The sequence below is a fragment of the Phoca vitulina genome, unplaced genomic scaffold (assembly GCF_004348235.1).
Source record: "Phoca vitulina isolate PV1807 unplaced genomic scaffold, GSC_HSeal_1.0 scaffold4, whole genome shotgun sequence".
NCBI lineage: Eukaryota > Metazoa > Chordata > Mammalia > Carnivora > Phocidae > Phoca > Phoca vitulina.
The window spans coordinates 34,546,493-34,560,630 of record NW_022589707.1 but is presented as its reverse complement, the minus strand read 5'-3'; the positions used below and the strand labels follow the sequence as shown (position 1 = coordinate 34,560,630).

The 14,138-nt window shown below is 38.2% G+C and overlaps 1 protein-coding gene across 1 annotated transcript in view; it reads right to left on the bottom strand.

Moving 5' to 3' along the window:
• Positions 1-2,159: 2,159 nt before the first annotated feature.
• Positions 2,160-14,138, bottom strand: part of HERPUD2 (HERPUD family member 2) — a 33,226-nt gene continuing 21,247 nt past the window's right edge. The window contains exons 6-9 of the mRNA XM_032401788.1: positions 10,657-10,779; positions 7,733-8,056; positions 6,892-7,009; positions 2,160-6,119 (exon numbers count right to left, since the gene is read on the bottom strand). Coding sequence (XP_032257679.1) covers positions 5,958-6,119; positions 6,892-7,009; positions 7,733-8,056; positions 10,657-10,779 — 727 coding nt within the window. The 3' untranslated portion in view covers positions 2,160-5,957. The remainder of the gene's footprint in view (positions 6,120-6,891; positions 7,010-7,732; positions 8,057-10,656; positions 10,780-14,138) is intronic.

Here is a 14,138-nt window from a genome sequence, read left to right as displayed (position 1 = left end):
CGGGGCTCACGGAGGCGGCAGGCGGGTTAGGGTGCCCAGCCTGCGCACTGGTCTGCGCCTTCAGGGTGGAGAGGGAATGTGGACCCGCGGACAGCCCCTCCCAGCCCAAAGCAGTCCAGCAGCTCCCCGGCCTGTTGGCGGAGTCCCAGAGCTGACTTTCATATGCTAGTCGCTCTTTTTAAACTCCTTTTTCCCTGTGCCCCAGGACAGAGGGGTCTGCCCCCAGTCCCTCAGTCCTAGCCCTCCCCAGGGCCCTTCGCAGCACCGTCGGCGCGGCCTTCCCTCCTTACCTTGTCTGCGTCTCTCTCGCTGTTCTCTTTTGCCTTCTGTCTTTTGTTGTGCCGAAGCTGTTCAGCGGGCCCTCAGTTTGAACTTCGGCGCCTCCGGAGGAGTGCTGGTGAGTTCGGGCTCTTCCTAGGTCGCCATCTTGGGCCAGAACCTTTACTTCCTTGAACTTTTTAATCCTAGCTATTGTTAAGGTCTGCTATGTAATGCTAAATATCTGAATTTTCTGAGGGTCTGTTTCTATTCACTTTCTCATTTTGGTCAAATCCTGTGTTTCTGTATTCTTAGTTACCTTTTATTAATGAACAGAATTCAAAAAAAAAAACTATAGAGAAATTAGAGAAACTGCATAGTGTTACCTTCTGTCGGGATTTATTTTTGCTTCTGGATGGTACTAGGTTTGGTACAAATTGCCTCATTCAGTTGGGGGCTGAGGTGATTTGAGAGTGGGCTTCGGTCCCTGTGAGAACAGGCCCGTTTCCAGTTTGTGTACTGGAGGGGTAGGGGGCCCTTTTGGGTCCCAGTAGAAAGCCTGGGGGTGTTCAAAAGCGCTTCCACTCGGTGCATCCTGGACTCTAATTTTTGTTACCTATGAGTCTCCCAAAAATTTTTGCGCAGCTTCCCAGCCACTACGCTTGAATGAACAAGGCTTTGAGGTGGGAAAAAGTGGCACCAAATGTACGTCGCACCTGTCTGGAATACTGGCCTTTGTTTTCTTGATTGCTCTCTGATGTCTTAATAGATACACGTGTTCTGACTTTTATAGTTTTCTCAGCAGAAGGGTTGGTGTAAAACAAGCTAATCACCCATTGCTGGAAGCTGAATTCTCCACATGCCTTACTTGAATAATTAATTGTAAAGAGTTCAAGTTCTGAAGTAAAATAGACAAGTTCAAATCTTTACTCTCTCACTTACTAGCTATGTGAACTTAGGTGAGCTATTTAACTTCTTTGAGTCTTAGTGTCCTTATCTGGAAAAACAGAAGTAACAGTAGCACCTACCTTGAGCTATTTTAAGGATTTTTTTTAGATGCAGGTAGAGCACAGTGCCAGGAATGTAGCAAATATTGAAATGTTACTCAAATGTTAGTGATAACAGTTTTCAAAGTACTATAATAATTTTTATCATTAATTATGTAAATTAACACAAAACAGCACCCTCTGTGAGGGTTGTAACTGCTAAAGACCCAACACAGATCTTAATTTTTCCAACTTTCATAGCAATGGCTTTGGGACCCTTGGATAGAATGGCTCACTGCACCGCATGAAATAGTTTACGCAGGCATTCGTGTGTTCATTTTGGAAAGTAGATCAATTGGAGTGAGAGAGTCAGAATTTAGCAGCAGGATCAAGGAAGTAAGCTTTGGCAAGAAGACTCATGAAATTAGCCCTCCTAGGCTATGGCCTCGAGGGTGTATCTAAGTGTAATGAGAGACAGTAACCACCAAGGTTTGCTCTGGGAAAGGGAGACAGATCTTTCGCTGTCCTCCCGATATTAGGGCTGAGCCCTCATTGTGCTGGGAAAAGCTTTCTGCTTACTATGACTCCTGGGCACAGAGAAGCTCCAGGTGCTAAGGAACAAGAACCCTAATTATTCTGGGCTCTCTTTGTAAGAAAAGGCTTTATTTCAAAGATTCCATAGTATTTTAATAAGAGGCAACACTTAAATTCAAGAAGCATCATTTTAAATGTCTTAAATGTTTTTAAGTGTTACTGTATTGTACACTTAAAAATCTGTTAATAGAGATCTCACGTTCGACGTTCCTACCACATAAAAAATTTTCAAAAAAATGTTTAAAGTGCTTTTAATTGTTGAAATATTGAAACATCCAAACTATATTTATGTAAGATATAAAATACCAGAAGCATGTTTTGTACTCACCACGCGGCCAGTTTATTTCACTTTCCCGGTTACAGTTAGAGCACATGATGCCACGTGGGGTGGTGAGTCCAGCCACGCTGGGACTCCAGGAAATACTCTGTCATTGAGAACACCACATTCCAGAGCTTGGTGCAGTTTTGCAGACACAGCAACGCAATTCCAGATATGACAGGCCTGACGGTCTGATTTATACCAGACTTATCGAAAGCTGATCTATAAATCAGCACACCTTAGTCTTTCCACAATGAAGCAAAAATAGCCACTGGGACTGTACAAATGAGGATCCAAACATGGTCTTTTCTCCCCTCATTTGAAAAGCCAAATTTCAATAGTGATGATGGAGCCAGAAAAACCAGTTAGAATAATGAGGGATGGTGGCACTGAACAATGCCACCAAACTACGGCAAGAACTGTCTCCAACTCTCCAGTCCTGAGGATCACCCTTTCCTTTTACCCACCTAACATAATCCGACCCTCTCGCCCATACTGCTTGGCTGTACAAATTCTAGTCTTTATTGTGACGTGTAAGGAACAGAAGTCCTAGGAAGTGTTTATATCCCACAAATCCATCCTGGCTGTTGCTAGTCAGCATTTGGCCTACAGACCAGTGTCTGGGCTTCTGTGCTGCTCTTTTGCCATCTGGAAACCATCTCCAAGCTACCACAGCCCCCTAGGCACCATCTGGCCCCAGTATGGACACAGCTCCTCCCTTAATCCTCTAAAGCACAGCTGACACTGGGCTGTAGGTTTTGACAAAGTCTTACCAAAAGTGAGCCTAACATGAGGGAATTAATAATGTAGTGAAAATCATTAAAATCCAGCAACACATTCCACTGTTCTTAGAATCTTTAGAGGGGGCGTCTGTGACTAACATTTTTCTCCTTAGCCCCAATCTGCGGCTAGGATACAGAGACCTGTTCATTTCTTCCACATGGGTGTCCCCTACAATGCTGTTCCCCTCTATGAATTCTATGGCTCCAATTCTCCCATCTCTAGCTCCCAAAAGAAGAAAGATTAATCTGTCTCATAATTATCTCTGCATTCTTACCCTACCCAACCATTCTGGTTTAGGATATGACCCATGAAGCATTTCTTACAGCTTTGACAGTTTATTTATTTAGCTCCCAGGTTAAAATCCAGACCCTCCCTCTGGATGCACTCACTCCATCAGCCCTGAAACAAGCCATCCCTAATTGTGATCCAAACAGTATACAAATGTACCAAAGCTCACCCAGTTGGATATCTATCAGTTCTAATTCTTTCCTGTTAAAACAGTGCAATATCTTAAAAGCTAAATCTCACACATGCACCATACCCTTTCAAACTTTTGCTGATTCAAAGGATAGGTACATTTTCAATCACTCATTCAGTATTGAACTAATAGCTGTGCACTCTTCTAGGACTAGGGATATTATAATGAGCATAAATATGTTCCCAACCTCATAGCCCTCGTATCTTGTGGGAGAGACAAAAGGAAATAAATGTAAACTGCACTGGTGTAATCTGCAAAGAACAGTGCTACCAGGGAAAAGCTTCTCTACAGAACTGGCCATCAGCTGAGATCTCATGAATGATTAGTAAATGTTAACAAGGAAAAAAAAAAAAAAAAAGGAAAAAAAGGAAGAGTCTCTGTGTTCCAAGCAAAAAGAACAATTTTAAAAGTCCTGGGGCTGGAAGGAGAGAGTACTGGAATTAGAAGACCAGCCTAGCTAAAAGAGAGGCATTAATGGTGAGCAGAGATTGAGAGGGTGCAAGGCAACCTTTCAGAACTTTGTAAACATGTTAAGGAACCTGATTTTTATTCCAGGAACAATAAGATGACCCTGAATGATTCTGTACACACTTTGAAAATTTGATACTTGCTGGAAAGGCTATATACTATTTTATATTCCCCTACAGCTTCACCTACATTGAGTATTATTTTAATAATTTGATAGTTTTAACCTTGGGACTCATTGCATCTGTTTTCATATTTATTGCCCATATTTGTATCTGTTACAGACATAATGTTTGTGTGTCTCTCCAACCCCAAATTCATGTTGAAATCCCAGCCCCCAATGTGATAGTATTAGGAGGTGGGGTCTTTGGGAGGTAATTAGGGCATGACGGCAGAGCTCTCAGGAACAGGATCAGTGCCCTTGTAAGAAGAGATGAGAGAGAGTGTGTTTCTGCTCTGTTCTCTGCCGTGTGAGAATACAGCAAGATGACCATCTACCCAAGAAAAGGGCCTTCACCAGACACAGAATCTGCCAGCACCTTGATCTTGGACTTCTCAGCCTCAAAAACTGGGAGAAATAAATGTTTGTTGTGTAAGCCACCCAGCCCAACCTGACTAGAGATTATCCTGCCCATTTCCTACTGGGATATTGTCTTCTTTTAACAAAATTTAGGACTTATTATTATCGTTTTAATCTTTTTTCCCCTAATTGTTTGCCTTTTAATTATGTATGTCAAAATATTATATACATAGCAACCTTTTCTTTTAGGGATTCTGCCATAAAGGCATTTTGTAACCCCAATTATTATAGAAGTATTCATCTACATTTTCTGTTAGTAGTTGCATGTTCAACTGCTCATACTGAATCATGATATCTTGACTGACATCTATAAACAAACCTAACTTTACTTTTCAAAGAGTTAACCAGTTATCCCTTGAAATGTCACTTTTATCATTATAAGTAAACAACTTAGAAAATCATTTGTTTTCTTAATCTTCTATTTTGTTCTATTATCTAATCATATATTACCAGACCAGTACCACATATAACTTTATAATACATTTCATGTGAGATCAAGTTCTTGCACACTGAGTTCTCCTATCCTCATTTGTCCAATTTTAATTTTTAGCTACCCCCTGAGAAACTTACTCTTTTCTTATAAAATACTGAATTGGCTTTCACAGGGATTTTTAAATAGACTATCAAGGTTTCAGACTGAGAACTAAGAGATACCCATCTGGAACACAAAGAGGTGAAAATGACCTGGAAGACTTCAGCAAGATTTTCCAACAACTATTGAAATTTACATAGATTTTTACATGTAATGGGTACATTACTGAAAGGTCTGAACAAATACCCCGTAAGACAGTTTACCATAATTGACCTTTTATTTAAAAAAATTACAGGGAGCAATTTCCAGCGTATTTTATAAAAGTCCTGCCTGTCTCAAACATTTATATCACTATTAATTCCATTGAAGAGCTGCCTTTTTTTGAAGGTACTAATTCCAATTGATGGGATACATGCCCTTAAAATAGAAAGTTTCCATTATTTATCCAAATGTTAAAATTAAGATTATTGAGAAGTTTATTGCTTTATGGCTGGGCAAGATGCTGCTAGCACATTTTAGGTAAATAATATTCTTTATTAAAAACTATGAGGTCATTCTGTTTAAAACTTTCAGGATAATTCACAGAAAATAGATATATTTATTCAAATTATACACTGAAGGGCTGGGCTGTTGGCTATAGACATTTATATGGGAAGCAGCTCTTTAAAGAAATAAGACACACAAATAGATCTGCCTTGATGTAATATACATAATTGAAATTAACAAAACCTGGAAGACCAATATTGTTATACTATGTTCTGTTAGGATCTTAAAAAAGAAATCACACATTTAGTAGTCCATTTGTGCTTAAAATATTCATATGCATGAGAAGCTTAAAGAAAAAAACACCTCTGTACATGATGATGAAAAGAAAGTAATAAATTTTTTTGAAATTGCACTGTTATTTAAAAACACTTTCCTAAAGTCAGACCCTCCTTTGTAGCTGGCACAGTTTTTCAGGTCTAATTGGCAACCTGGGGAGGCCCCTCTGGTATCAGTGAAGTAAAGAAGGTGGTGATAAAAGACCAAGCTGACGCCATTAATCCAGGCCTTTGAACTGCACCGGCGTCTTCACCTGCGTCTTCTCCACTCTCATCTTCAAGCCCATCATCCATAAGACGCTCCTTTCAAACAAAACAAGAAACATACTCCTAAGGGATTTGAAGTTAGCATTAACTCATGACAGAAAAAGACAGAATTAAATTCTTCCCTACAGAAAAGGAATATGAGCATGTAATAAGGAAGTGGTACATATCTGGTCATCAGAAATCTTTGTTAAATCCAAAATTGATAAATTCCTCAGTGTTCAAGTTCAAAGGGATAACTGCCAATTTAATACAATAAATTCTCACCATGTGCATAACTTTCTTTCTAGGCTATTTTCAGGAAGAATAATGTTAATTCTTCCTGCTTAATTCTTTTTGTGGTTGTTTTTTGGTTTTTTTTTTTTTTTTTGAGAGAGAGAGAGAGCACGAGCATGGGGGAGGAGCAGAGGGAGAGAGGGAGAGAAGGGGAGAGGGGGAGAGAGGGGGGGCGTGGGGGGGAGGGAGAGGGAGAGAGAGAGAGAGAATCTTAGGCAGGCTCCCCCCTGAGTGCACAGCCCAACACAGGGCTCTATCTCACGACCCTGAGATCATGACATGAGCCAAAATCAAGAGTCAGACACTTAACTGACGAAGCCACCCACGTGCCCCCTACTTAATTCAAATATATGACTGATTCAGTATTATATTCTAAGTTCTCCCAGATAAAATCACACAATTTATATGTTAACTTTTCTTCACGTGCCATTCCACAAAAACTTGTGGAACGCCCCAAGATTCTTTTATCATGTTGGTTTCTTACACTGCTGAGGAACATCTATATTTGAAATATACAAAAGCCTCATTAGCATACCATTTCTTCAAGTTCTAGGTTGTTTGCATTTTGCCCATCATTGTTAACTTCGGCATTATTGTTGGGAGCCTGTTGCTGACGACCTTCTTGCCTAAAAGGAAACCATCCAGCTTGGTGTCTGTGCAGTAAAATAAAGAGAAAAGAAAAGAAGTCTCAACTGTTTTTATTTGTAACGCTTTAAAACAGTGTCCTACAACAGAATAATTATTTCAACTATAATAAATAAAAAGACCAAATTTCCTACTTAGGACCAAGAACTGCCCCTCTCAAAGCAATGACAGCAAAACAGGAATTGACTTAAGTCTAAAAAATCTATCATGGGCTTTGCTGGTTCTATGCTAGATATCTTAAGATCTAACTTAGCTATCTTAATGTCCTAACATATTGAGAGTCATAACATCTTTTCCACTATTTTTCAAAATGAAATTCAACTATGTATTTCTTTGCCTCTTGGGGTAAAGGTGGGCAAGAAAAAGTCTACTTAGGAAAAGAAGTCTGACCTATTCCTATAGGTCTTACTAATGATAACTATAACTAAAAAGAATATCCTTATGCAATAGTGCATCAGACACTTCAAGTTCTAAATAATTGACAGAGCATGTCTAAATGAATTAATAATTTTTTATTATGAAAGACGGTAAAAGAAAAATCTGCTTGTAGACCATTCTGATAAACATATTTACTCAACATAACCTACTTTGCTTTTGGTGCTAGATATCTGGAGTCCAAAACTCCTATTCCTTCACTCAACAGTCATGACAGACTACTACATGCCAAATTCCGTGAACATTTTTAGAAAGTAATTAAAAGAAACCACAAAAAGTTAACAAGCATCACTCACAAATAAACCAGTAGCATGGCTCCCATTACCATGATAAACCGACTAAAAGAAGAATAGAAGTATACAATGCTAAGGAGAATTGCAGCTCGTGAGAACGTGTACATCCAGTCTAGCCAGTCTCGATTGAAGTCTTCTTCATTTAGCACTGGACCTCCCTGTGCATTCATCTGAACATTCTCATTCATGGGTCGATTTTCTTGGGCCACTAGGTTTGGAGCTGGTGGGGGTTCTTCTCCAGGAACACGTGCCAGATTTAGAGGCTGTGAAGCGGCAGGCTGAGCTGGGTTGGCATTTGATGTGGCCTGAGCTGAAACTGCAGCTTGACTGAAATATTCACCAAAATAAATATTAAGAAGAAAAAAAAACTTTATCATACTCTTGTATTTTGTAGAACTTCCTTGGGGAGCCATATGTATTTTTCATAAACCCAACATGGAATATCACAACTCTGGTACCACATTTCTTAGGTAAGCATGAATCCCAGTGGAAAAGTGAGGTCAAGACTGACAGTAGGAGAGAGTAGCTCAGGAAAGGATGCTCCCTTAGCCTCACAGTCTAAGATGGTAGGGGAGAGGTGGAAGACATAAGAAGGCCATGGTAATCATTATCTTTCTCTCTTTCATTAAATTACTTTATAACGTAATGACCAAATCTTTTTCCAAATCTTTTCACTAATGGCCCCTTTTGTTTTTCTACGTGGGATGACTACCACCGCACCCACCACCTCTCCCTTAGAGCCATTTTTTGAAAAATATGTCTAAAAATGTAAATTGATCATTACCCTGTGTGTCCATTGTTAGTGATAAATGATTTGTATTTGTGTTTTAAGATATTAACTAGATCCCAGATAACAACCCCCCAACCCCAATCCTGACTTTTGGGAACTCCATCTGGGAACCACTGGAATAGGTACTCGTAAACCTATGAAGAATTGTGTTCCTGAAGTTTGCTTATAATTTGATTGCTTGAAAGAATAAATTTTCCTATATGAGGCTTCCAGTAAAAAGATAATATATCTGGGATTTGCTTTAAATGATCCCGCACAGGAGGGGCAAGTTCTAGAACAAGAATGCCATGATTTGATAAATGTTGAGGCTGGGTGATGAGTACACAGGGATTCATTTCACTATTCTATCTTTTTGCATGCTGAAATTTTTTTACAATAAAATGTTTATAAATCAGGATAGCAAAACAGAAGTTTCCCAGGCTACAAAAGCCCATTTAATTCAGTATGCTAATACCTTGTATCTGTAGGGGGCTTTTTAGTTTCCAAAACACATCCTACCTCACGGGTATTCTGATTCATAGGTGAGTTATATTTCATTAAAGGAGAGAACTTGAGGCTCAGAAGTTAAATAATGTACATAATAGCGTATAATTTATAACAAGCTACAATAAGCCCCACTTATCTTACACAGTTCTCAGGAGTTATAAATGAGACAAGGGGTGTAAAGCATCTAGCATCTAGCACAGTACTAAGCACAAAGCAGTCACTCAGATGGTAACTATGACCACAGCAATAGGTAAGGTACAAATAGCCTGTCTGCAGCCAAGGGATCATGCAAGAGAACATTAGGGTATGAGGTTCATAAAGCACATCAGCTTTATGGGGTAAGGTCTGGAGTAAGGATAAGGATACAGACTTCACACTGTAGGCAAGGGAACCATGAGGTATTTGGGAGGATGGGGAATGACTGGCTCAATTCTGTGTTAAGCACGTTAACCTGGCAGCAGCAGGATGAAATATAGTAAAGAATCCAAAAGGAGAAAGAACAATTGCAGTAAAGTAGGTCCAAAATGCGAAAAGATCTGGGCAAAATATTGAAAGGAAGACATAGGGGAAGAACAAAAGTTAGAAACAACCTATTAACTCATCTTGGTAAACTGTTGTGTTCAGGGACAACTGAAGGCAGAGTCAAAGCTGATTAAGGTTAAGAGCCTGGAGGATGAATAAGAGGAGACTGTGTCACTGACAAGTCAGGAAGGAGAACACATTTAAGAGGACAGTGGTGTCAAATTTGAGACATCCTGAATTTAAAGGAAAGGCAAATTTCCCTAGGGAAATCTTCCAGCAACCAGGATGAAGCACAGGAGATAAAGAAAAGGGGTCATCCACAGAGAGCTAATGACTAAGGCCACAGAAGAAAAAAATTCAAGAGGACTGGCCTAGGACTGAATCCTGTCTTCATTACCAGATTGTCATAAGGTACATGGCAAGTACACAAATTTCTGTCTAACTAAACAAGCAATGTTACCATTTAGAAGAAGGGGGAAAATGAGCCATCAAGGACACAAAATGAGTGATCAGAAAAACAGAAAGAATGAAGAGGATAACAAAATCACAGAAACAAGAGAACATTAAAGAGAAGCTAGAAATGTTAAATGAATACATAGAAGTCCAGAAGAATGAAGGCTGAGAAGCTATGCTCGGTGCTACGATCCATGCTGACCAGAAGCAAGACTTACTAAAATGCTGACAGTCCAGAAAGCATATTATTAGCCTTATGTCAACATGAATCTTCCTGACATAGGATTCCCTTTCATTTAGCATCCTATCTCTTCATGTAGATTTGCTGCCTTCCAGTGAAACTTTCCTAAGTTTTCTCCTCTTAAGTAGATAAAATGTTACATTAAAGAAAGCATCTCAATACTGCTAAATGTAATTAGGAGAGAGAGGGAGAAACAGAGAATAGGTTTAGCTGATGTGAACTGGATGTGAACCCTTTTCTCTTTAGCCAAATCATTTAAAAGAAAGTTATCTGCTGAAATGTTGGCAAATTCATTCTCATAGTAATTTTTTAAAAACCAATAAAACACATCAGTAAATGGAATCCCATATCAACTTACCTAGGATGAAAAAGAAAATAAAGCAAGTAGCACACTAAGCAAAAAGAAAAAAAAAAAACGAACTCAAATTAACTTACTATTGCATGTAATACTGATGAGCATACATCTGTTGCCACCACAGCATCTGCAGGGGGCTGAAAGCGGGGTACACTGGGAATCCAGCTGGAATAGCTTGCCCAGGAAGCTGGTTGTCCACATTTCTGCAATACACAGATAAAAGAAATGTCTTTTCATGCTCTAGAAGTTGAAAGCATTTCTTGGAATTTTCATTTCTTAAGTATAAGCCACCGTTGACAAAATACACTAAATCATACTGAAAAGAAAAATACTTATTTTTCAACATTCTTCAAATAAGATATTATGGTTTATACAGGATGACCCAGGCCCCAAATTATAGAACAACTAACATTTCAGCCCAATCTTAATAAGAAAATAAAGCAAGTCACCCACAAAATGTGTGGCAAGCCTGAACATTTTGCTATCTTCCCATTTCAGCAGAAAAGGCCAAAAATACTTTTAATTACATTTTAAGTACATTCTCCTTAAGAACCAAAAGCCCTAAAATATACTTCACGACAAAATATTTTGAGGAATGGGGAGCCTACCGAAATGATATTTTATATTAGTAATATTATTAAAAACATAGCATCTATTAGCTATAAAATAAAAAACATTATAAAAATCTGTAAAATTTTTTTTTTAGTTAAAAAACCAAGACTGGCAGAACATATTTATACATGCATTCTTAAAGTAGGTTAAATGTCTATTAACTCAATAAAATTTGTGGAAGGTCATACTTAAGTTCTCTATGCCTCAGTTTCCTTGCCTCTAAAATGGAGCTAATAATAGACTCTTCCTCATAAGATTGTTAGTCTATACTCAATAAATGTTAGCTATTTTTATTTTTACTGTCCTTTATCCCTAAATCTGAATACAACTCCAAAGTGTGCGATATGAGATTTGTAGAAATTCACATATATCAAGACAACTATAGGGATAAACATATGAGTAAATGCAGAATTTGTGTACTTGCTAACTTTCCTTTTCTTCATATTACTTGAATTTTATCTTTAGCTGATATAAGCTGGGTCTAACCAGAATGAGACAAGACTCAATAACAAATTCATGAATTTTTAATATGATATTCAAAAGACTGTTAATGTACAATTGGCAATAATTGATTTCACTGCTAACAGGATGAACTGGAATAAGGCTTTACAAAACAATTTTACAAAATTAAATATCTTTAAAAATGTTCACTTTTACCCAACCGCCCAAGTAATTCAGCTTCTGAGAATTAACTTAAAGAAATACAAAATATGGGGAAAAATTTCACATCTCTGTCCTACACAAATGATATTTTATATTAGCAATATTGTTAAAAACATAGCAACTATTAGCTATAAAATAAAAAATAAACATTATTAAAATTTTAAAAAGAGAGGGGGAGGTGGGAGTAAAGGATTAGAAGAGCTTTAAGAAACATCAACTAAATGTAATCTGTCACCCTCTGAATACTGATTCAATCAAGACAACTAGAAGAGACATTTGAGATAATCAGGAAAAACTGAATATGAATAGGGTATTTGATGATATTAAAGAATTTCTGAGTATTCTACTGGTATTTTGATTAACATTTTCTTATAGTCCGTATCTGTCCTATCTGTGACAGATACCCAGTATTTACAGATGAAATGAGAGGGTATCTAGGTTTTGCTTTGAAAATACTCGAGCCCAAGAAAAAAAAGGAGGAACAAGAGGGAATAGAGAAAGAATGGTTAACAGTTGTTGAAGCTGGGTGTTAGGTAAATGGGGGTTCATTATAATATTTTCTGTACTTGTGAATGTTTAAAAAGTATAACCAATTTGGTGAGGAAACTGCGGTTATATACCTGCAGGAGGAAATCATTTGATGGCACAAGTTCTAACAGTTTTTGTTTTCCTTTTCAGACAGACTATACCAGTTAGTACTATTTGATAAAAACTAAACAACAGAAAAAAGGGGTGAGGGACATTCACAGGAACACATGGAAATGGTTGAGTACAACAGAGATCATGACAAAAACCAAGAACTTGAAAGACTGTCATTCACAAACAAATACTTGAGAGCTATACCAAGAAACACTCATTAGTACGTTTTTTAAAGTTAGGAATTACAAAGGAGAGAAGATAAAAGGAACTGGAAACTTCAAAATTCAGGAACAAATTCTTTCAAAAAAAACCTGTGAAATCAGCCCCATTTCCCTTACCACTCCACACCAAGATGTACCAACTGCAGGGAATCCCCACCTTACTCCCAGAATATGCCTTCTCAAGACTCTCCACACTTGCTTTGTTCTACCTGCTGAACTTCCCTTAAAATCAGCTCAAACACTACCATCTACAAAGCCCTCCCCACTCCTCTAAGCAGAGACAGTCACTTCCTTCTCCAGGCTCCTGCAAAACTTTTTTCAAGACCATGATAACACATCAGCAGATGGTAATCTGTCTATCTAACCTACTTCCATTGAGGGCAAGTACATAATTCATCTTCCTGTCTTCAGTGTCCAGCATATAACAAATTATAAGGTAAACTTTTACTGAAGAAAGTCACAGTGTCCTCAAAGAAACAGATTTGCTTACTCAGTCACCAATACTTAAAATCTGATCAGTAGATCTGACTAGAATAAAGTTTTAAATGGGAGGGCAGAGAGGAGAGAAACACCATTATAAATGAAGTCAAAATACAAATGGCAACCTACTAAAATAAACGACAAAATAGTCACTTCAACAAGACTGTTAAGAACACAGACTTTCAAGTGAGATATGGATTTGAGTTCTAGTTCTGCTGCTGACTACTTCTGTGAACTTAGGCAAGCTCAGAGCCTTTAAGCCTCCTTCTCGTCTATAAAATGGGAGAAAAAAGTACCAAGACCACAGAGTTGATGTAAAAGTCAATGTACAGCACTGAATTATAGCATGTGTAAGTGTTTAACACAATGCCGAGCTTGTGCTAAGTGCTCTATAAGTACTATTAATATTCTTTTAGATAAAGAACTGTCACAAATGAATTTCGGAAAACAGCAACACACCAACAAATAAGTATTTCACAAAACAAAACAAAAAGAATGTCTCTTTATCGTGACTCAAATTAAAACAGGAACATTCCAATTTATCACATTGGCAAGTACATATTTGTATGGGGTATCAGACTCTTTAACAACTGTTACTGGGAGAATAAACTGGTACAACTTTTCTTCACTGCAATTTTGCAATGGTCTTTAAGGGCCTCAAAAAGTCTTTTTTTTTTTTTTTAAATATTTTTATTTATTTATTTGAGAGAGAATGAGAGAGAGAGAGAGAGCACGAGAGGGGGGAGGGTCAGAGGGAGAAGCAGACTCCCTGCCGAGCAGGGAGCCCGATGTGGGACTCGATCCCGGGACTCCAGGATCATGACCTGAGCCGAAGGCAGTTGCTTAACCAACTGAGCCACCCAGGCGTCCCTAAGGGCCTCAAAAAGTCTTAAGAAACACTTTGACCCAGGAATTCCCCTTCTTACAACTTATCCTAAAAGAATAAC